General features: G+C 46.2%; 1 protein-coding gene and 1 long non-coding RNA gene across 2 annotated transcripts in view; one reads left to right on the plus strand and one right to left on the minus strand.

Moving 5' to 3' along the window:
* LOC146775848 (persulfide dioxygenase ETHE1, mitochondrial-like) overlaps positions 1 to 25,064 on the minus strand; it is a 190,767-nt gene that overhangs the window by 76,373 nt on the left and 89,330 nt on the right. Inside the window, exons 2-3 of the mRNA XM_085638002.1 lie at positions 21,307 to 21,451; positions 10,653 to 10,801 (exon numbers count right to left, since the gene is read on the minus strand). Of these exons, the coding sequence (XP_085494128.1) occupies positions 10,653 to 10,801; positions 21,307 to 21,451 (294 nt within the window). The remainder of the gene's footprint in view (positions 1 to 10,652; positions 10,802 to 21,306; positions 21,452 to 25,064) is intronic.
* LOC146775849 (uncharacterized) overlaps positions 1 to 25,064 on the plus strand; it is a 344,841-nt gene that overhangs the window by 71,064 nt on the left and 248,713 nt on the right. The gene's annotated exons all lie outside the window — the stretch shown is intronic.

Below are 25,064 nucleotides of genomic sequence, written 5' to 3' on the forward strand. Positions count from 1 at the left end.
ACACAATCTTTCATTTCTTTAGCCACGTCTCCACGATTACTATTTCCGCCCCCCTGCGCACAGCATCACAGTTCCCATACTTTTTTTAATGCCCTTCAACCCCTACCTACAATATCCCACTGCCCACAACACTGGATACCAACCTTCTTTCAACAACGCACCCACAAGACAGCACTCACATCACAAGAACACTAAATACAACAGAGTCCACCTCAGCAATCACCAGATAAATACTCACAGAACGAAGTACAGCCCAGTGTTCAAGGAGCCACAGAACATGTATTATTACACACGCGGTCTACAACAGACTGCACTCTTCTCCTTATAGAGGTCTCACCTCATGTTGTTAACTGGTGGTAAACCTGGCAACACTTGCTATGACCAAAACCTTTTTTACACCTGTTCTTCTGGCCAGTTTGCAACTTATAATTTTCATTTCCAATACAAATCACATGCCCATTGCATCAGAAAAATCCCGAATAGGCCCTGGTCACTGCCCGGTAGACAGGCATCCATATGGACACCATGATAAACTCCACCAGGAAGCCTTGCTACGCTCATGCAAAGTTCATGTGCCGGCAACAATCCCCACCACACTCATTTTAATGAGTGACAAAGAAGTTCAATGCCATGGTATTGTAAGAAACTTTCGTGGGCCTTCCTTTTGAGTTACAAGTTCTCAACTAAGACCTTTGACATAGTCCTTTTGATGGACGTATCATGATATGGGCTTTAGGTTAAAATGTCTTTATCATATTCACAATTTATCTCGTTCACGATTATATTTAGGGATTTATATATCATTAAAATGCTCTGATTAACAATACCATTTATTGGCAGTTTGGGAAAAAAGTATTCTCATTGTTAGAATTGTGCCTGATATGTGTACAACTGTTTTTATCCTTCTACTGTTCATTCATCTTTTTATTTACTTAGTGTAACAAAGTATATAGGGCCCACATTTTAGATTGCTGCAAAAGAAGAGAATGCTCTTCTGACGAGATTCTGAAGGGCGAGCGTTAGAGAATCAGTAGCCACCTTTACTTGGATGGTGTGATAACGAAGAGTTCAGAAAAAAGAAGGCATGCATGGATAACGGTTGACAATTACAGGGAGCCGCCCCCCCAAAAATACTTCATGACATTACTTGGATCATTTTATAAAAATAAGCTACTGCAGTTACGTTTTGGTCTATGCCAAACACTAGAATACATCCCTAGATGGCAACCGCAACCTTTGAATACAATGTGCAGACTTTGCGTACTGCATGAAGAAAGTTTGACTCATATTTTAACAATCTGTCCGATTTTATCAACAGAAAGAAGAATTTTATTGAAAAGATTTTTTCATATGTATGGCATTAGATCATGTCGGCAAGCTCTACTATTCTGCATGAAAGGGGGAATCTCCACAAATAGCTGCTTTCATAAACTTTTATCTTAGAGCTGAACGATTATTGACCACAAAAAGACTGATAAATGTAACGTAAGGATGACTCCACAGTGACTTTACTGAGAAACAGGGCACAATATGAACTCCTGTGATGCTTAAAGGAAATCGTTAAAATCGGATTCATAATATTGCAGTACATGTTTTTAATGTTTTTACTTGTGCAATATTTTATGGTTTTTCTTAACTGAAATAACATTATTTATCTATGTGACTTAATTTCACTGGCAATGAGTGTAAACAGGACCCTATAGGAAACGGCACCTCAACACAAAACTGGTCACTTGGAATACAATTTCAGTGTGAGATCCCATTGTCGAACGAGGACCGCTATACTGTACTGATATAGAACGGAGAAGAGACTTCAAATGCGGAACACAATATTTGTTTCTAACTTAAATGTACAGGGTTGTTGGTGCGAATTGCGATCTGCTTACCTCCTGCTGTTCGCCCAAGGCGTGTACTAGTTAACAACATTGTACTGGTTGTTGTATCTCACTCGGTTGCGAAGTACAATATTGTAACATTTTTAAAGTTACAATTGCCTCAGGGCATTCACCTAGCTTAAAGTTCATCAAGGATTCTGATTCTGGCAGGTGAGGGAAAAGCTGCATTAACTGGAGCTCAAGGGTATGCGAGTATTCACAACCACGAGCAGTTGGGGGCTCCTTGACACGGCGGTAAGAGAAGCGATACAGCAAGTACTCAGAACGAGGCTGGTCTACACAGTGGCGGCTGGTGACATTTGAAACTGGTGAGCGTAAAATAATTGTCCTACTTCACTGTGGCGAGCGAGAGTAGCGAGCGAGCATGAACCACCTACGGGGGGAATTTTGAAAAAAGAGAAGGCAAATGGTGCATTTTCAAGCAAATTTGAGAGTGTGACACTATCCCGGAAGTGCTGCGTGTTTTCAGCCTCTGGCCTTTCAATATATATATAACAGCCCAGGTACTCCACATCAGCTGCAGCCTGGTTTCAGCCAGTGACCCCCAACATGCAGGCCTGTACCCAGAAATCATCCCAACATGTGTCTGGAGCCAGTACACCCCCACCCCTTCTTTCCCTATCTGCATCCAGTGAGTTACTCCCTTGGCAACTAGTCGCTCTCCTCTTGCCTAGTTCCTGAGCTGCAGGAATGACAACAAACACAGCAGAGGAGCCAGACGACCTCTTTCTGAGCCGCAGCAGACACTACAAGCTGCTAGCAATACGCCCTGCCGTCTTGCACTTTTGTCCCGCAGGACTGGGATTAAAGTTCTATCTTTTTGATCACCCAAACCTCACAGAGAGAAGCAGTGCTCTCTGCTCTGTGAAAAAAACAGTACTTGAGAGGAGTAACGGCTACAGTGTGACCACAGAAATGGACTTATATCCCTCAAATTTGGAAAGGTCTGCAGAAGCTGTTTAATAGTCTGTCCATGTAATGGACTTACCCCAATCACGACGTGAGTCTGAGAGTCAACACCTTTCCAGTCACGGATTCCCCACAATTAGACATAGATATCAATGGAAATGGGTACAGCTACAACACGTGGGCATTTCCCCTGCTTCGAGGAGGTGATATGGTCAGATGAAAAACAGTCCCCAAAGGAGGAATAGCGTGGGAACCTGTGTGAAAACAGAGATTCCCATCTAATACTCCCTATGTCTCAGGGGCAATCTTGTAATTGTCTGCTATTCCTTCACCCGTTGTAATGGGTGGTGGGGGGGGTCCCAAGTGTGACATTGCCTCTCTATAACAATCAGAACCACTCTCCAAGGCCCTCTCCAGACCACCCCACACTCATTGCCTGGCACAATTCTTGCTAAAGGGCTTACTAGCTGCCCAATACTTTACAGTCGCTAATACACTGTGGGGCTTATTTACAAGACCCTTGTACCGCCAGTGCGTCACTTCTAACATGGTAATAAGAGATGCACCAGTGGCGCATGGGGCTTGTAAATAAGCCGCTTCTGCACTTTTGCAAAATCCGCTAAAGTTAAGAATTAAGAATATAAGTAGTTTACTTTACGAATATGAATGTACAATTGTAAATTTTTTCTCGGTTGAAATTCCTGATTTCATGAAACATCAGCGATACAGCACACCCTTTCAACTTATCAGCAATCATTTAAAATGAAGTGTGCTCATACAAATGAACAACACCTCATAAAACACTACTCCCTGGTCAGCATATTAGAAAATAAACCACATGCTCCAGTCTCGTTAAACAGTAGTATCGTAATGCAATGCCTATTTTCCAATCAAACAAACTCACACCACTATCTCTCCATCGGGCATATTACATAAAGTGCACACTACGGGCCTCATGTAGGTAGCTAAATACCGGTCGGTAACGGCCGAAATTCGGTAAATATGCCGTTACCGACCGGTATTTAGACAAGTGAGATGTAGGAGGCCAAAAACCAGTTTTCGGTAAATATGAAGCGGTAAATACCGATTCATAATTACCGAATTCTAAAATACCGATTCATATTTACAGAATACATATTTACCGAATCGGTAAATATGAAGTGGTAAATATGAATCGGTAAATATTAAGTGGTAAATATGAAGTGGTAAAACTGAAAAAGACATGTAGGAAAATTCGGTAATTAAGAAATCCATGAAATTCGGTAATTAAGAGTCGGTAATTAACACTGAGTGAAAGCAGGTGGTAACCATCAACAGAGCATATAAGCAATCCCAAAATGCAACAGCGTGGACAACATGGCCGCTCTGTATGTCATTGCAAGGCGCCTACGTCTACAGGCAGCAGGTCTGAGGATATGGAGACGGGAGGAACGCATCTACAGACAGCGCATCACACTCTTCCAACTGACTGACGCAGAGATACATGAAAGGTACAGGCTACACCCCCAAACCATCATGGACCTGATAAGGGACCTGCACCCACTCCTGGACCATCCAACAAGAAGGGCGCATGCCATACCACCACATGTGCAGGTGCTCTGCAGCCTACATCTACTGGCATCTGGCAGTTACCAGGGGGTGATAGCTGAGGTGGGCGGTGTATCCCAGAGTTGCCTGTCCCGTTTCTTCAGGAAGTTCCTGGATGCCATGATGCAGAGAATGCACCACTACATCAGCTTCCCAAACACACAGGCTGAACTGCAGAAAACTAAAACTGACTTTTATCACATGGCACAGTTCCCCCATGTCATTGGCTGTATTGATGGCACACACATCCCAATCTGCCCACCAGCTGACACTGAGCACATCTACAGGAACAGAAAGTCCACCCACTCCATCAATGTGCAGGTAATCTGTGATGCAGGGAACATCATCACTGATATTGTAGCGAAGTTTCCTGGGAGCACCCACGACTCTTACATCTTCCAGAACAGTGGGATCTACACACGACTGATTGCCGGAGAATTTGGAGAGGGATACCTGCTAGGTGAGTAACAGTGACGCCCCTTGCAACCTGCAAATCATAGTGTATAGAGGCATGTGACTGATGGTTCCGTTTTACTCACCTAGGCGACAGTGCATATGCCTGCCAGTCATTCATCCTCACTCCCTACCTACACCCATCAACCCAGAGTGAGAGACGATATAACGTGGCACATAAATCTACACGCAATGTGGTGGAGCGCACGTTTGGACTACTGAAAAGCAGGTTCCGCTGCCTCCACAAGAGCGGAGGCGCACGCCAGTACACACCGATCAACTGCTGCAAGATCATTGCCACTTGTGCAATGCTGCACAACCTTGCCACGAAGAGAGGTACAGAGGTGGAACTAACAGATTTTGAGGACAAAGAGGATGAGTCAGGCCAGCCAGAGGGCAACGCAGCTGGAGTGCCAACTGCAATAGATGGGAGAGAGAGACGGGCAGAGATCACATGCAACTATTTCTGAGTAAGTAAGGGGACACAGCCAGTTGTGGTATGTCATGACGTAGTTTTAATGCGGCACTACGCCATTACAACAAGATCAAGCCAATCTGGCAACATAGCATATTTACAAGGGGTAAGTCCAGGGTTACGTCACCCATTGGGAATTGGCTACGCAGGGCTGCATCAATGTTTGCGCACACGCGCTGCAGTGTGGGATGGCACGGATTGAGCATCCTCACTACTGCCAACCCCAAGCCGCCTGCTGCTCCTGCGTGCTTCTGGGACGGGGGTTGTGATGCTGCTCCTGCTGCTGGAGTCGATGCTCTCCGCAGCATCCCCTGCAGCAGTTGTGGCCGCCTGACTTGTTAATAGCACCTCAAGTGCACTTGTGACCTGCACCATCCCCCGAGACACGTCGCTGCAGCAGTGTGTCAGGCCCTCCTGCATCGACACAGAGCGCCGGCAGAGTAGAGAAGTGGCAGTTGCCAGACGGTTGAGTGCCCTGGTGTTAGTGTCCCTCCTCTGCCGTTCCCGGCGCCGTGCATCTATGTCAGCATCTAATTTGCTGCACAACTGCTGGATTGACTGGGACATGTCCCGAATGCCCGCTGCCATTTCACCCATCCCCACTGCCATTGTGCTGATGTTCTTGTCCATGTTGACAAATGTTGATTTCATGCACCGTATATGCCTCTGGACTGACATGACTGCCTTTGTTTGCAGGCGCTGTTGTTTTAACATTTTGCCCTCGAGCCCCGAGAAGACACCATGGCTGTCAATGTTTGCTGGTGGACTCTGGACACGCGACCTGCGGCGCCCTCTTGCACCCGTCTGTTCTGCCTGTGAGGTGTAGGGCACAGTGGCATGGCTCCCATCCTGGGGCATAGTAATTTGCTCAGGGCCCCTGCTGTCGTCAGACGAGGTGTCTAAGGCTCGCAGCCTGGCGGCAGCACGCCTCCTCATTCTCACACATGCAGGCGGTGATGTGGCCGGTGACTCAAACATGAGTGGCGATGCTGGCTCTGGTTGAGGTGAGGCTGGCTCTGGTTGAGGTGAGGCTGGCTCTGGTTGAGGCGAGGCTGCCTGTGTTAGTGGTGCGGCTGCCTGTGGCACTGCTCCCTGGGCTGAACTTGTGCTGGCCAGAGCTGATCTGTGTGGCCGGTGTGCCCTCTCTCCTGCAGCATGTCCTGTCCTGCGCGATGTCACATCTGTGGACAGAAATGCAACATCGGCTCAGTGTACCTGAAGGGCTGCATTGCAAGCATCACAATAAAATCATGTTACACTCTCACATTGTCCTCTGCCTGCTTGTGGCTAATGTGTGTAACATGCCTTGTTGTCCTGTGCTATTTACTTAATGGTTGGGGTTTCCCTGACTACATCTCCCAGAATGCATTGCCTGTCTGCACTAACACATGGACTGGAGTGGGATACTCATTTCACAATGGGGGATGTGGGATAGGGGTAGGGGGGGCTACATTGCTGTGCATTCGTCTTACCTTGTTGGGTGGCGGCTCTGGCAGATCTGTCGGCATCCCCAAGGCCCAGGACGCTCTCTTGCTCGATTGTGGCCTCCACCAGCTCCTCCAGTTCGGTGAGGGCAGGTGCCCTGTTGGTTCCACCTCCAGTCTGGCTGGCCTCCTTCTGGATTTCCCCCATCTTCCTCTTGGTTACAATCCTCAGGTCATACCAGCGCTTTTTGAGGACCTCTATGTCCCTGTGGGTCACTCCCACAGCATTGACCTGCGCCTGGATGGCCAGCCAAATATTGCGCTTTTCTGCCTCAGGCACTTGCAGGGACTGCCTCCCAAACAGCTTCTGGTGCTGCTTCACCACCTCCTCCACCAGCACCTGGAGTTCCTTGGGGCTGAATTTCATCTTCCTCCTCCTTTCCCCTCCATCTCTCACTGTCCTCTGCGTCGACATGATGTTTTTGTGCTGCACAAACAGGCACTGGCTCCCTGCCTCTCCTCTGCACTCCAAGCCTCTCCAGAGTCTGTTAATTGTGTGCACCTGCCTGGGTGTGGCCACTTCCTGGTTGGGTGGGGTGTGGTTGCACAGGATTGGCTGTTTCATCCAGTCATGTGATTTTTTTTTCCCGATTCGGTAAATACCGATTCGGTATTTACCGATTCGGTAAATTACACTTCGGTATTTACCGATTCGGTAAATACCACCTCGGTAAATTCCGATTCTTGATTACCGAATGTTACCGAATGTTACCGATTCGGTAAATATTACCGAATTATTACCTACATATAACCTACCGATTCTTAAATACCGATTCGGTACGGTTCGGTATTTAAGAATCGGTAATTTTTATTTACCTACATGAGGCCCTACATGTGCTAATTTAAGACACAGCTCGCTGCCACAGTTTTTCTAGTTTTCTCAAATAATTTAAGAATGTGTTACTTTTGAGTGGGAATGAAGAAACATTTGACAACATTGCTAAACCAAACAACAGGACATAGAACAGTAACACACACAAAGAAACATGACAACACAATTAAAACATTATAAGACACAATACAAGAAACCAGTAAAAATAGCATGTAACACAACAACCACCTGGCGGAATCTCATCACATTACAATAATGTAGCACAAACATACAGCAACACAAATAAGAACAGAATATGTCACCACCACAAACAAAATGTAATACACCAAATACACACAAGCATTCTTGTGCCAATCACCACCTTCAGAAACCTGCTTTCATAATACATTTGTAACAGGTGTTTGCACCAAGCACAGCTTTAACTTCCGACCAAGGACTTCCGACCAAGGACATTAAATAGCGCATATTAAAATGTTTGTGATCCTTGCTCCATATATTTTAACACAACTGCTTGCACTGGCCAAAATAACACTTCACATATACAACTGTTATCTGGTTTCCACCTACACAAAATTTTTGTTGTAATGACTTTATAGTCTTTGCAGCAGGGAAATTGATTATCGGAATGAAGCGATTTTTTAATGAATCCTAAAATGTTTGTTAGGACTCAATCTTTGGCTTACTTCTGATGTGATGTTATTGGCAAACCCTTTTCACATAATTTCCTGTCCACATCACTCCAGTAATGCTTTCCGAATATATCCCTCTTTAAGATCATTATTATTCAAATCCTTTCCCTCCAAGTAACTGATGCCAACTGCAGATACTAACGGGGAAATAATCTCTAGAACCTAACTAGCCATACCGACTTTCCGCAGTGCCTCGAGAATCGAGAAAGGAAACATAGGCCTATGCCCTTGGTACTGTTATTTTTGTGAGGTTTAATGTTGAGATGTGTAAACTGTAAAATTAAATACTGTAGGCAGTGCCTATAACTACAGCCTACAACTAGATGGAATACGTGTTCTGTCACTTTTTCATGAAGGCTGCTGTTAAGATAGTTTGTTCCACGAATGACTAGTATTGGCGTAGCTATGCACTTTGCCGGCCGTGGCGGTCCCTACCTTGAAGAGCGGGGGGGGGGGGGTGGCGGCGGCGATGATTCCTGTAAGGCCCCCGATGACTAGAGAACTTTCTGTTTGTCATGGTGAAGAAACATGAAAAAAATAGTGATATAAGCAAATATGTAGAAGTGAAAGGACTGTTGATTGGAATAGTACATTCTTCACTTGAAAAGAGAGACAAGTAAACTGTGATCACAGAGATAAAGGAGCAATATGAGTTAAGAATATAAATAAATATTTTAATGACATTCGGACAGCAGCACTTCAGATGTCAGTCTGGGAATAACGCTTTGGCTTTTCTTTGGTATTCATTTTGTGATGTCTCTTTGTTCTTTTTCACACTACCATGAGTCATCATGGAGAATGGGACAGTGCCATCCTTTTTTCTAACCTGTCCTAATAAGCCTACTCTGAAATTGGTTAAATGAAAAAAGTGTTCTCTATATAAGAAAGATTATATGGAATGAGTTTGCGTGCAGAGAGGAAAGCATCACTGCTATTACATTGTTTATGACCAATTGGTCAAGAAGTGTTTGACCACTCACCATAACGCTTGAATGAGGACTCAGTTGGATTGAATGAATGTGAGATATACTAGAGTTACCCTGTCTGCCGAAGATTTTAATGGTCATAGAGAGATGTTTGTGGGTAAGAGGATTCCAAATAACAGGGAGTTAGAAGATTATGATTTGAGGACATTGGCATCTTCTTGCAAATTTGGTAATAGCTTTGAGGAATGAATTACGGTTTAATTCATGCCTGGGTGTGGTAATGACATCAAGAGGGAAGAAATGTGGATGTGTGATGAGGATTTTTATTTGAAATAATAATGCTTGCAAATCAACTATAATGCAGTCTAGCATGCGTAAAAGAGATTAATAATCGAATGCGGACAAATAAGTTGGAAATGTGGTACATAGTAAAATTTGGACTTGGAGCTCTCTCCAGGATCATCCCCAGACTTTTTACCTTCACAGCTCCTATTTGTGTTGGCATTAGGACTATGTGCACTTTACCGCTGCTAACCAGTGCTAAAGTGCTAGAGCACTCTCCTTAAAATATAGTAAAATTGGGCTCCATCTGATTAGCACATTTAATTTACTAAGTCCCTAGTATATAGTACCACTGATACCCAGGGCCAGTAAATTAAATGCTACTATTGGGCCTGCAGCACCCATTGTGCCAGCCACTAAAGAAGCCTTTTAAAACATAATTCAGACCCGCCAATGCAACCTGTGGTGCAGTTTTAGTCTGCCAATGTGACCTGTCAAAATACAAATTTTGCCAGGCTTAAACCTTCCTTTTCAATACATGTAGGTCACCCCTAAGCTAGACCCTAAACCGCCCACAGGGTAGGGTGCATGTGTCTTTATGTTTTATATATCCTCGTAAAGAAAAACTCCTAAAGTAGCTTTTTACTACTGTAAGGCCTGTCTCTCCCATAGGACAAAATTGGGTTTTCTTATTACATTTAATAAACACAAATGTTTGATAGGGTGCAGATAGGGATGTCAAGTTTTGATTCAAATTCATTGTAATTTAAAATCCTCTTTAATGGTAAAGTTGGATTTTATGTTACAGTTCTGGATATGTCATTTTTAGAAAGTGCTCTGCAAACAATTGTTGGACGGAATGCTGAACAAATCAAACATCTACCCCCAGTAAAAAGATCTGTTGTGCTGTTGTGCTGTAGCTCAGTGCCTAGCCTTCATAGGTTTTGTTCCTTTACTACCAATTTTGGGCAAAACAAGTCACGCTCATTTGTCATAACATATAACAGGATTAACAGTGGCACGCTCTAATCGAGACTGGCAGAAAAAGTACTTTTGAAGTGCATGGAACATTGATGTAACATTTTTCAACTGATGCATAGAAATGAGATGAATTACGTACAAAGTTACCGAACTTCACCACATCGCCATCCTTAACGTAAACATCGGCCTTGGCACCACTGTTCAGTGCGATAACGCTCTGGCAGCCGGGGATCTCAGCCTTTAGCTTTCCTGAACCAGTCACGTGATCTGCATGGACGTGAGTATTGGCTACAAAATAAAGTGGAAAAAAGAGTAGTATTAAATATCAAAATCCCTGAAGCATTGGATTTGCTTAGTAGTAACTTGCACAGCTAGTCACCATGTGTAATTCAACAAGTCTTTCCAGCAAGAGATACCATACGCTTAAACGATCCTTCATTCCACTTGGATCCTGCATTGGTTCCCTATTCACTGGTCCCTAGAACCCTCAGGAATCACATAAAGTGCCTCAACTCTTTCCACACATATTGAATAACTTTGCTCCTTTTGGACCTCCTCCTATTCCAGATTATTTGTAGATTCTGTTAAGACACAAACTATGGTATGGATACACAAGGTCTGTGTTCTCTACATAAAATAGACTTGGTTTTTGTGTGTGTCTATGTGTGTGTGTGTGTGTGTGTGTATGTGTGTGTCCGTGTGTAAGATCTGCATTGATACCATATGTTGTAACAGGTGGTTGAACATGTGATGTGTATTTTGAGCATTAGATTAGTAATTTCCTATATATCAGACTACATGTTCTTATATGTGTCATGTTTAGAAATTAAATTTAGCTTTATCTGTATTACCATTGTGTAAAAAAATCATAATCAGTTTTTTGAACTTGCTCTACAATATATTAAAAAGACATTCACAAAAGAAAACTCAAATGAGATGTAATAGTAAATGCACCAATATTCATGACAACCAAAATGAAGACATGGAACTCCCATGAGCCGGTCTTAAGCGTTATGGCTCATACTGGCTTGGACAAATCACTGCGATCTTGGATGCCAGATATGTTTTTTTTTAAAGTACACAAGTGCCAATTATCTTGCAAAAGTTAGCTGCAATAGCCTCTTCTAATTCTCACAAATGTTGCAACTGCAAGTTGTACAAACCTTATTTTAACAGAAATCCATCCTTTTTTGTACTGATTTACTTTTAGTATTTAACTTTGACGTAGTATGCACTGGGTCCTGAAGAGTGTTAGAGGGTTTTACTATTTCAGTTTCTCAAATCAGGAGCAAAATCGAGATTTATGTACAGTTATAGCTGTATCCATATAAAGCAAATTCATGTAAGCCTTGGATAAATATTAGGATATGATTATGCAAGGGTGCGTGAATCATGTGATGTATGTTCTCAAGAGATATGCCCAGCAGCTTTGCATTAGAAGAATGAAGAGCCGTTTTTCAGAACTGGGTTTATTGTCATATGGGGACATGAGAAGTAATTCCATTTTCTTAGGGTTCAGTTGGAGTCTTCGAGGCATCAATCTGTGTACTTGTTCGAGGCAATTTTTGAGGTGCATCGGCCAGCTTGAAGATTCAATTTGCAGTTAGAGGTAGGTATAGTGCATGAGAGTGACCAGTATAACCCAGGGATTTCACAAATCACCAAATGATTCCAGGAAAAGGCTAAACAATATGGTAGCTAAAATTAAAGCCTGAGGAACATTGAATCCTTCCTGCTTGGCAGTACAGAGAGTGTTTCCTAGTTTGATTGCTGGGTAGTAGTCTAGTAAAGTGTTTGAACCATTGTCAAATATTTTCTCAATGTTCGTTCTGGATTCAAGGGTGTTAGACAGTATCGAGTGGTTGAGTGTGGACTACTACAGTCGGGGCTTGAAGGAATACAAAGAAGGTATCATCATTTTCCTAAACCTTAGGGTATTATTCTCTATTTTAAGCTAAAACTATGGCTTTCTTTGAACTCAGACTGGGAATTTAGTAGCTTCCTCTCTTTTATTATTTTCTTTCAATTGGGCAATAATGCATTTTTCCAAAATGTTTTCCTCTTAATTGCAGGGCTAAAATTGATGGTAAATTTTGAGAATTGGATTGATAATATTATTTTTCAAGTTAGTCTGCACTGTACTGTGACTTGAGAGAATGTTGAGTTTTGAGCCAGTGGGCGAGATGTGCTGGCTCAGGAACTTGGCAATGTGAGGCAGAAAACGACCTATGTGGTAGGAATGTGGTTTCGTAGAAGAGATAATTTCCATTGTCTCCACGTTTACTGGCGTGAAATAGGACTACCAGATTTTGTGCATTTTTAGACCGTGTGTTGCAGGTGCTACTGTGAAGAGAGAATCATGTGAGGAAGAGATTTATTACTTATTACTTTCTGACAATCTTCTTGGATAACAAAAGTGCCTTGTTTAACAAGAGTGGAGAGCCCTGGAGTTAATTATTTTAGGTCATTGTGAGGATCGGTATGGTGGGGGGGAGTGGTTCGCCTAGTATATCAACACAGGGACCCACTGATGAGGTAATGAATCGGATTTTTATTAGCTCAATAAGCGTCCTTCTGTTAAGATTCTGTATGCGGTCTGTTGCTCCAGGGGTCAATGTCCGGTTTGGGTTCCTCTGTAGGGATCGTCTCTCCGTCCGGTTCTGCCGTAGGGACCGTCTCCGCCTCCTCCGTCCGTGACCGAGGGAAGAGATACAGAGGGATACAAAGGTGAGTAGGGTTGTAGGGACCAAGGGCGCTTTGAGGGGAAAAAGGGTTGTGAGGGATCACCGGGGACTACCACCAACTCGTGCTACTCGTGCAACTCAGGTGAGGTAAGGAGGTGAACGTAGGCAGAGAAGGCTGGAAGGGTTGAGCGTGGTTGACCCACAGAAAAAAAAAGAGTCCTCAACACTCCCCGTACTCCAGTGACCTCCCTCGTCTCATTCACTTCGACCCTCCCCGTACTTGTGACAGACTCAAGATACGATCACGTACCTTTCCCAGCCACGCTCCTCCAGGAACGTGGTGGGGCGAGTAGCGTATCCGTTGGCCTCCTGGCTCCGTCGGCGCCGTCTCTCGGATTCCGCACTCTCCTCCAGTCGTCTCTCCTTCTCCACTGCTCACTCGATCCTGCTCCGTCTCCTTCTCTCGGCTCTCCTCACGTCCTCCGGCTTTCGCGTCCTTCTTCTCTTCCGGGTTCGTTTTACCAGGTCCCGAGCTCACTGATTGGATGACGTGGTCTGTCGTGTAGACAGTCGGCTCCTCCCCACGGGGTTCTCTGGTGGAATTAAAGGGCCCGTACCAATCCTGTGGCCAAGGCGTAAAGGAACAATCAGTCCTCCGTTCAGGTTGGGTGTCAGAAGCCGTGCCCCCAGTGGTGCCCCCGTGACAATTCCCTCCCCCTGGTGTGACCCGATCGGGGGAACAAGGGAACCGAGAAAGAAAGTCAGCATTACCCTGATTCACCCCTTTCCGTGTTGGACGTCTATCTGATAGGGTTGGAGGGCAAGGAACCAGCGAAGGATCCTGTCATTGTGACCGCGATTCCGTTGCAACCAGGTGAGGGGAGCATGGTCCGTGTATAGGACAAAGGGTCTGCCTTCTAAGTAGTACCGGAGTTTCTCAACCCCCCACTTGACCGCAAGGCACTCTTTTTCTACAGTGGAATAAGCCTGCTCCCTAGGAAACAATTTCCTACTGAGAAAAAGAATGGGGCGTTCGTGACCGTCGGGATCTTTCTGAGAGAGAACCGCCCCGATCCCAACCCCTGAGGCGTCAGTCTGCAGGATAAAGGGTTTGTCGAAATCCGGGGTCACTAATAAAGGGGAGGTGGTTATAGCATCTTTTAGTGCTTGGAATGCAGACGCTTCTTGAACTGAAGGGGCGTGCAACCTGGGTGAGGTGTGTGTTTTGCGCAACAAGTCTGTGAGGGGGCCCGCTATGGTAGCAAACTGAGCTATGAACCGTCTGTAATACCCCACCAACCCTAAGAAGGCCCTCAAGTCCCTTTTGGTCTTTGGATAGGGAACGGACTGGATTGCGGCCACTTTTTCGGTTTGGGGTGCTATATGACCCTCCCCCAAGAGATACCCCAAATACTTCACTTTATGAAAGGCTACTCGGGTTTTCTTGGCGTTGATGTGTAACCCGGATTGACGAAGGCTGTTCAGTACGTTCCCTAAGTGCTCTAGGTGCTCCTCCCAGGTCTTGCTAAAGACCACGATGTCATCTAAATAAGCCCCTGAATAGGATAAGTGAGGGGCCAGAAGCACGTCCATGGCCCGCTGAAAGGTCGCTGGGGCCCCATGCAACCCAAAGGGAAGAACAGTAAAGTGATAGTGGCCGGAAGGGGTGGAGAACGCGGTTTTTTCTTGATCCGCGGGGGCCAAAGGGATCTGCCAGTAGCCCTTGGTGAGGTCGATAGTGGTGATGTATCGGGCCTCACCAAGGCGTTCTATGAGTTCATCCACCCGGGGAAGAGGATAGGCATCCTGCTTGGACACCTTGTTCACCGCGCGGAAGTCAATACAAAACCGGATGCTGCCATCCGGCTTGGGTACCAGTACCACGGGGGAACACCAGTTGCTATGGGAAGGTACTATAACCCCTGATCCCAACATCCTGGACACTTCCTCCTGAAAGGCGGCTCGTCGAGCCTCAGGGATCCGGTAAGGCTTTTGTTTCACCACCACCCCCGGAGGAGTAGGGATACAATGTTCGGCTAGTTGGGTCCTGCCTGGTTGATCAGAGAATACGTCTGAAAAGTCCATCAGCAGAGACCGTATTTCTCGTGATTGGGTGCATGTGAGATCGGGATTGACAGGTGTCTCTAGAGTGGTATGAGAGGGAGGGGTGATTACAGAGACCGTATGAACCCCTGAAGGAGGGGGTCCCAACCATTTTTTCAGTAAGTTGATGTGGAACATCTGGGTCCTCTTTCCCCTCAGCTGTAGAATATAGGTAGTTTTCCCTATCTTTCTTAGGATTTTAAATGGACCTTGCCACTCTTTTTTTAATTTGTGGGTGGAGGAGGGTAAAAGTATCAGGGCCCAATCCCCTATATCTAACTCCCGCCACTTCGTACCTCGATCATAGAAGGTTTTTTGTTTGACCTGTGCCGCCGACAATTCTGTATGGGCCAATGCTCGCAACTTATGGAGGCGGTTTTGTAACTGTTGTGTATAATCCAGCAGGGATTCAGCCTCTTGTAACCCCTCTCGTTCCCAACTGTCCTTGGTAATCTCGAGTAAGGTTCGGGGTTTACGGCCGAACAATAGCTCAAAAGATGAGGTCCCTAAACTGGATTGTTTCTGGCTACGAAGCACGAATAGGGCCAATGGGAGTAATTGGTCCCAGTGCCGGCCATCCCCAGACAGAAGCTTCTTCAAGGTAAGTTTAAGACTCCCATTGTACCGTTCGACTAGTCCGTCTGTCTGGGGGTGGTAAACAGAGGTGGTGATATGTTTAATGTGCAACTGGTCACAGACCTGCCTCATTAACCGGGACACAAAAGGAGTACCTTGATCTGTAATGATCTCTCGTGGGAAGCCCATACGGGAGAAGACTTCCACGAGTCGTTGTGCGATGGCAGTAGTCGTTGCGGCCCGCAGTGGGAACGCCTCTGGGTACCTAGTAGCATAGTCTATCAACACCAGTGCATACTGGTGACCCTTCGCGGACTTGGGGAGAGGTCCTATGAGGTCCATGCCTAGACGGTCGAAGGGTGTCCCAATGATGGGTAAAGGATTTAACGGAACTGGAGGGGGAACATAGGGATTGCGCCTCTGGCAGATTTGGCACTCTTGGCAATATTTTTGGATCTGTGCATAGACCCCCGGCCAAAAGAAATGTTGTAGGATGGCCTGCCCCGTTTTTTCTGCTCCGGAATGCCCTGCTAAAAGATGAGCGTGTGCAAAAAAGAGGATTTGGTCCCTGAACCCAGCCGGAACCAACAGTTGAGGAACAGCGTCGGGTTTGGCTAGACGGTATAACAGCCCGTTTTTTTCTGTGAACGTGGGATAGACACGATTTCCAACATTCGTTAGATCTCGCGCTTTCTGCCAAGCGTGGGTGAGACTGGCATCGTTTAACTGGGCCAGTCGAAAGTGATTATCTCTCGCCCAAGGCTCAGGGGTGAGACACACATTATATTTCATGGGATTGATCGCAGCTTGCAAGAGGGGGGTAAAAGACGGGGAGTCAATCCCTATTATAAGTAATTCAGGGAGTTCGTCCACCACCCCCACTACTACATCTGACTGTATATGGTTGTTGATCTCTAGGGTGATCCTAGCCAATGGGTACTCCCTCACATCCCCGTGTATACACCGTATGTGTACTGTCTTCCCAGGTATGAGCCAAGAAGGGGTTACTAATTCCCGCTTTATGACAGAGTGTCTGCACCCCGAGTCAAGAAGAGCCCTTACCCTCCTGCCATTAAAAGTCACACTTACATAAAATATGGGGCCTGACTCCTGGGCGAATAGGACAGAGCGGGGTGCATAGCTGATGTCCATGGGTTCGTCGTCTTTCTCCCTTTTCTTACGACAGAATCGTGCTATATGGCCCCATTCTCCACAGTCATAACATTGGGGGGAGGTGTAAGGGGGATTCTCGGGACGGGAAAGACGGGGTCGGTTTCCCTCTGGAGGGGGTCGTGGGGTTTTCCTCTCAAGTCTCGCCGGTATCGGGGGACGGCTGGGTTTCTCGGATTCTTTAAGGGGTGGTCGACCCTGGGCCCTAGAGTAAGCCGTCGCCATTTCTATGGCCTGTTCTAGGGTTAGACCGGCGTGTTGTTTCAACCACCGTTGAGTGGCATAAGGGAGCGCCTCCAGGAATTGTTCCAAATAGATTTTGTTCATGACCTCGTTCATGTTGCCTTCATGAGGTTTGAGCCAGAGGTCAGCAGCTCCCTTTAATTTAAAGAACAAGGTCTTTGGCAGATCACCCGTGGCTCCTCTCTCTTGTCTGAACTTCAGGCGATGTGTCTCGTCATCCACGCCTAATCGATCTAGCACATATTGTTTCACGTCAGCATAGGCGGTTGTCCCATCTGGGTTGATTGTCTGATAAGCTGCTTGGGCTTCTCCCGTGAGGAGGGGCGCGAGGTAAAAGGGCCAGCGTTCAGCCGGCCAGGCGCTGGCCCTCGCGGCACGTTCAAAATTCAAGAAGAACGCCAAAGGATCGTCTCCAGGCACGTATTTCTGAAGAGGAACCACGGTTCCAGGGGGGTTACTTGCTCTTCCCTGTCCCAGTGTGATCAGGAGTTGTGCATGTCCCTCTGCTAGTTTTATCAGGCTGTTTGCTTGGTTTTGTATTGCCGAGGTAAAAACGGCACGATCCGCCTCCGCCTGACTGGACGACTTCTCTACCGCCCATTCGAGCTTGGCCTGTCCTTCCTTCATCTGATGCACGATGGCCTCCATCCTGTTTCGGATGCTGATTCTCCACGGCTCCTATCTGGCTCGCCACTTGTGAGGATCGGTATGGTGGGGGGGAGTGGTTCGCCTAGTATATCAACACAGGGACCCACTGATGAGGTAATGAATCGGATTTTTATTAGCTCAATAAGCGTCCTTCTGTTAAGATTCTGTATGCGGTCTGTTGCTCCAGGGGTCAATGTCCGGTTTGGGTTCCTCTGTAGGGATCGTCTCTCCGTCCGGTTCTGCCGTAGGGACCGTCTCCGCCTCCTCCGTCCGTGACCGAGGGAAGAGATACAGAGGGATACAAAGGTGAGTAGGGTTGTAGGGACCAAGGGCGCTTTGAGGGGAAAAAGGGTTGTGAGGGATCACCGGGGACTACCACCAACTCGTGCTACTCGTGCAACTCAGGTGAGGTAAGGAGGTGAACGTAGGCAGAGAAGGCTGGAAGGGTTGAGCGTGGTTGACCCACAGAAAAAAAAAGAGTCCTCAACACTCCCCGTACTCCCGTGACCTCCCTCGTCTCATTCACTTCGACCCTCCCCGTACTTGTGACAGACTCAAGATACGATCACGTACCTTTCCCAGCCACGCTCCTCCAGGAACGTGGCGGGGCGAGTAGCGTATCCGTTGGCCTCCTGGCTCCGTCGGCGCCGTCTCTCGGATTCCGCACTCTCCTCCAGTCGTCTCTCCTTCTCCACTGCTCACTCGATCCTGCTCCGTCTCTTTCTCTCGGCTCTCCTCACGTCCTCCGGCTTTCGCGTCCTTCTTCTCTTCCGGGTTCGTTTTACCAGGTCCCGAGCTCACTGATTGGATGACGTGGTCTGTCGTGTAGACAGTCGGCTCCTCCCCACGGGGTTCTCTGGTGGAATTAAAGGGCCCGTACCAATCCTGTGGCCAAGGCGTAAAGGAACAATCAGTCCTCCGTTCAGGTTGGGTGTCAGAAGCCGTGCCCCCAGTGGTGCCCCCGTGACAGTCATATAGTTGATTTAAGCAATTTTCAGCATCGTTTACGTGGTTCTTGAAGAAATCATGGCTTGTAGAAAATTTGTGAACATATCTTCCATCTACTTTTGAAAATGTGCAGAGATGGGAGTGAGGGTCTTTATTTGCATTTCACTGTATGCTTATATTTCCATTTAGAGGTTTTTTTTTGGATAACTGATCAATTTCACGTATGAGTTTCATAAAGGAAGTCTTGTAGTTTTCAAGGATCGTGGTAGGGTCGCACGGATTGTGGTTGTTTATTAGAACTGTGCATGCTTGTGTCTTTTAAGTAGGTGTTAAATGAGTTGAGTTCCTTTCTGGGATAAGCATACTTCTTGTGTATTTGAAACAGGATCATACAGTGATCAGAGCGGTACAAAAGGGGGTCGTGATGGACGGAGCGTCAGAACCAATCAAACACTCACACCCAGTCAACAGATCTGGGTTTAATCCATCACCGTTCTTTATCCCACTCTGCCACCCCAGTTCAGACATGGCCATATGCAAATCAGTCTGACCCTGTGCCTCATGGGAACAGTCCAGCCCGAATTGCCAAGCCATGCCTTCCCTGGACCGGAAACAAGCTTCCTAGGACCGGTTTCTGGCATTTCAGCCGTCTTCAGCCAGGCTTGCTTGAATCCAGTGGCAAAGTGAGCAAGGGACTCCCGTCTGAGCATACCCTGCCAACTTATGGTGAACAAAGCGGTACAAAAGGGGGTGGTGATGGAGGGAGCATCAGAACCAATCAAACACTCACACCCAGTCAACAGATCTGGGTTTGATCCATCACCGTTCTTTAGCCCACTCTGCCACCCCAGTTCAGACATGGCCATATGCAAATCAGTCTGACCCTGTGCCTCATGGGAACAGTCCAGCCCGAACTGCCAAGCCACCATGCCTTCCCTGGACCGGAAACAAGCCTCCGAGGACCGGTTTCTGGCATTTCAGCCGTCTTCAGCCAGGCTTGCTTGAATCCAGTGGCAAAGTGAGCAAGGGACTCACGTCTGAGCATACCCTGCCAACTTATGGCGAACAAAGCGGTACAAAAGGGGGTGGTGATGGACGGAGCATCAGAACCAATCAAACACTCACACCCAACTCAACTTTGAGTTGAAGTCCTGGGTGGCAAGTGATAATGGTGGGCTGGACCTTACATTTTCAGACCATGTTGTGAGCCGAAAAGATGTGCTGATGGGGGCAGCATTCTGGATGCTGGTGGATGATGGTGAAACTTGGACCCAACAAACAAATGGACTGCTAGCTAGGAGGTCAAGGCTGGTCACGGGGATGTAAACATGCAGGGAATTACACTGTGTCAACTGCTGATTGTGATTAGGAGCCAGTGCAAATGGTGCTGAAAGCAGCAATGACAGACAGGATGCAATCATCATTACATGTATCACAGTGCTCAGCCAACAGATCCACAGGGTTTATGGGATCCAAGACTCCATCAACTGGCTGGTCCTTCACTGGCTAGCCAGTCTGCGATGAATCGGGGTCAGAAAGGAAACCAATGTTCTGGTGATCTTAGATCTGGGAAAGGACTATGTGACTCACATGCATGAGCGAAGGAGGTGGTAGGGCGGATGTAATTGAGTGGCAAATGGCGCATTTGCAAGGATACCTGGTTACTTTACTTATAGCATTTAAAAGTTCCATTATAGTCGAAGGTAATGCCTGAAGCTTGTATTGGAAATGTTTCAGCGAATGGTGCATCTGTTACCACATTAGGCCTGTAACGTTGGTCAAAGTTTGGTATTATTCGAAGCCCATGTTACAACAGGGTAAAATTGCCTGCAACCTACTTCTACTGTTTTGAAAATGTTTGTTAATCCAGTACAAGCCCTGCATGACAGAAGAAGGTCTCGTGGACACTAACTCCCTGGTTACATTCTCTCAAACACTAATAGCATATATTATGCAAACTATAACCTGATTAGTCAACCAGTGAGGAAGGTATATTATTTTTCAATATCAAAGGTTGGAGTAACACTAGAAGATGTGGGCACCAGTTGACTGTGGTTCGATTTTTTTGTATCCAAATTAACCAAACGTGTTTTGAAACCTCCTCGAAGTTTCCTATGTCATTTCGTTACAAGATGGTATATATTCACTTTTCATTGCAGGTCCTCAGCTGCTTTATTGTTGGGCGCTAGGAAACAGAACCTGCCCCTTTTACGCACTGATCTCATATTAGGATTTTTCCACATGTAAAATGTTTTAGGCCATCCACATGCAGTACAGGAAAGGCCATCAGGGGGAACGGAGGGCTACCTTCTGTTCCTGATATGTCTCCTTGGTGAACCCTATTAAGCCTCCCAGGGTTACTACTTACACATTCCAGAACATTTCCAGATGGTGTTGATTGTTAATGTCACATCCTCTTACCTGCATAGAGCAGCTTCAACCCAAGCTGTTGGATCAACCGTACGTCTCTGTCCGCTGTCTCCAAAACAGGATCTATAATGACCGCCTGCTTGGTCTCAGCATCAGCAAGAAGATAGGTGTATGTAGAGCTTTTCAGCTCGAAGAGCTGCAGAGAAATTGACAAGAAATGATACAAAGAATTTAGTCTTTGAACTTGCTCTTTCCTCTACACCATATGAGTACAAGCTTCAACTCTTGCTTCAATCTTTAATATACATGGAGTCCTACCAGGTGTCCTGTATTTTAAATTATTTTCTTCCGTGCACATGATCTTTTTAAAGTGCTTTAAGCTAGGAATTTGTTGTATGGTGTGTACATAGACATCCTTTTCTTGGCATTGCAGTCTTAAAATGAGCTTCAAAACACGAATGACTTTGACTAGAAGTCAGTAGCTGGGGATTTGATGTGTATTTTTATTTAATTGTATTAGTTGTATCTCATAATAATAACTTGGCCACAGTGCCGCATGAACCCAAAATAATACAGAAAACTCTAGTCTTTGGTCAAATAAACAATACAAGTACAGCACCGAATCAGCCCTGCTAGCGGTCACCGATAACATCAGGATGACCCTAGACAAGGGCCATTCTACGATTCTGGTGCTGTTGGACCTATTTGCCGCGTTCGACACGGTTTCTCACCAAATATTGCTCAGGAGATTGCAGGAGATTGGTTTAAGAAGCTCGGCTTTCCAATGGTTGTCGAGCTTCCTATCCGGTTGTTCGCAGACTGTCAATCTTGGCCCTTATCGTTTGGCCCCTATGGAATTGTCCAAGGGAGTGCCTCAGGACTCCTGTCTGAGCCCCACTCTTTTTAATATCTATGTTTCTCCCTTGGCAAACATCTTGAGGAGCCATGGGTTTATTCCAATATCATATGCCGACGATACTCAGCTGCTTTTCCCTTTTGACAAATTTACCTTGGTGGTACAGCTGGCCTTCTCCTCGGGAATGAGAGCTATTGCACATTGGATGAAGAGTAATTTCCTCCAGTGTAACATAGGAAAAACGGAGATTCTGCTCTTTGGGGAGGCCCCTTTATTGTGGTCTCCTGTGTGATGGCCGCCTGATTTTGGCACCCCTCCTGATCCTAAATCCAGTGTTAAGAATCTAGCCATTCGCCTGGATCAGACCCTCACCCTGAAGGAGCATATTGCTCAGACAGCTGGTATCTGCTTCCACATTCTGGGACTTCTTCGCCGAGTGTTTCCTCTTCTTCCGGACTCTACCAGAAAGACCTTGATTCAGGCACTTGTATTAAGCCGGTTGGACTACCTCCCGCCCTCTTTTGGCACAGCTCCACTGGCTTCCGATACGCCAGAGGATAAAATTTAAAATCTGCTGTACTATTCATAAGGCGCTTTTCAACCTCGGCTCCCCCTATCTGGCGGAGAAAGTTTTGCGCTATTGTCCTTCTAGGTCTCTCTGCTCGTGTTCTAAACATTTGTTAGAGGTCCCCCGTATTAAGAGGGCAAGATTAGGGGGGAAAGCCCTTTCCTATGTCGGTTCACGCTATTGGAATGAGCTCCCCCTATATCTACGTCAATGCTCTAACCATCTACAATTCAGGAAGCTGCTTAAGACCACTCTCTTTTCCTGCTGATTTAGGCTGTAGTTGTATTCTGGCTGTGTGCCTCGTCCGAAGCGCAGAGATACTCCTCGGAGTCGATTCTGGCGCTATACACACAAATAAATAAATAAATAAGAATAATAACAACCGAAAGAAGAGATGGAGCTGAAGTTAGGACTGTGGAAGGAGGAGAATTCATCTATTAGATATGATCCTAATCAAAGTTATTTTTCAGGGTTCTCTAGAAGGAGAGCTGGTTGGGATTCAGTCGAAAGGTCTAATTATGAGTTTTGCGTTCGATTGGACCACCAAACTCGCTGTGGAGGTGAGGTGACGTTCAGGGGACCGCCGCACCAGGGATCGGCAGTCTGACCTCCATGGGACCGCAGCAGCTGCCAGAGATCAATGATCACTGGTGCGGAGGTATTGAGGCTGCAATATGCTTGGCAGCGCTGCTGCAGCAACGCCAAGTATATCACCAGTTTCCTCACTGCGACCCTAACCTCGGCGGTGAGACCACATTTAAAAGGTGGCGGAGAGACAACAAATGGGGTCCTACAGGGCCCCCTCTTTTCTCAGCCCCTTGGGATGCATGAAAGGGGGCCAATGGTGTGCCCTCCTGTCTGCATGCACCCCCTTTCCTGCATGGCATGAACTTCACAGTCCATGCCGTGCAGGAACACGCTTTGACATTCCCATTGCGGTGTCTTTTTGAAAGGCACCACCATGGGAATGCTAAAGGCCCGCCTACCAGACTACGAGGAAACTCGTAATCTGGTGGGCGGCCAGAGGCCCTCTTTAGCACTGTGGGAGCGGTGTGGCGGCAGCCTGATTCCAAACCGTCAAACGCGTAATTGGGCCCTAGGATCCTTGGCCACACAGCTCCTGAATATCGGAGTTAACTATGAAAGTGACTGGTTTAATGTATTGAATTTTTTTACGATAGAGATTTCCTGGGGAGTTGATATTTGATTATCGTATTTATTTTCACTCCGATGATAAGAAATTGGACCAAGCAAGTCGAGCAAGGGACCACATGTAGGCAGGTAATGGTGGCTAAAAAGGTTGTATGTCATTACAACGCATTCCATTGCAACGCATGCGTTTACTACGCATGCGTTACAACGCGAATGCGTTACCACAAATAACATTTACCACGAAAATGCATTTACCACGCATATCGGTAAAGGCATTTTCGTGGTAAATGTTCTTTTTTTTTTTTTTTCAATATTACCCCTGTCCGACCCCCCCGCCCCTCTTTCTTCTAATAAATTCCCCTCCCCATAACTTTAATAATGTTTCCCTGTGCGATTCCCCCACCCACAAACCGTTAAATGTATCCCTTCGCTACACCTCATTAATTCCTTAAACTAAATTCCCCCTTACCTCGCTACGTGCTCTCCTCTGGAAGCTCTTCCGCGTCGCACGTCGTAAAGAGGAAGCGGAAGTGTCTTTCCGTTTCCTCTTATGACGGTACGACGCCGATTGCCTCCACATCGATGGAATCAGGATTGTTTTTTTTTGGGGGGGGGGATACACCCCCAACCCCCCTTTTTTTTATATTACCTTTAGCACACATGCCTTTACAACGTATCTCGTAGTAAAGGTATGCGTGGTAAAGGCAATCGTGGTAACCACGCATGCGTTGTAATGCATGCGTGGTTACTGTTATGCGTGGAAATGGCTGCGTTGTAGTGGCCGTTTCCCGGCTAAAAAGAGTGAAAGGACTCCGTCCTCTGCAGATCACATTGGTTTTGGGGCATTAGAATCTGGTTTCATTATAAACAAGGATTGGCAAAGCCAACATGTATGCTTTGGCCGCCCGGGTTTTGTGTTTGCCAATTCTTGTACCATTCTGTTTCAAAAATACAATTGATGAAAGCCCAAGTAATTTCTGGTGTAAAAAAAAAAGAACACAATACAATATTAGTCCCTGTGTTAGAAATTTGGTCTCTAGTTGGCAGAGGTATGCACCCTGTCCAAGTAGGGACCACAATCCTAGTCAGGGTAAGTCAGATACACATCTAAATTAACCTGTGCTCAAACTCTGGTAGCTTGGCACAGAGCAGTCAGGCTTAACTTAAGAGGCAATATGTAAAGTATTTGAGCAACACTTAAAACAGTAAAACTGTGACAACACCACACAAAAC

The sequence above is a fragment of the Triturus cristatus genome, chromosome 12 (genome assembly GCF_964204655.1).
Source record: "Triturus cristatus chromosome 12, aTriCri1.1, whole genome shotgun sequence".
Taxonomy (NCBI): Eukaryota; Metazoa; Chordata; class Amphibia; order Caudata; family Salamandridae; genus Triturus; species Triturus cristatus.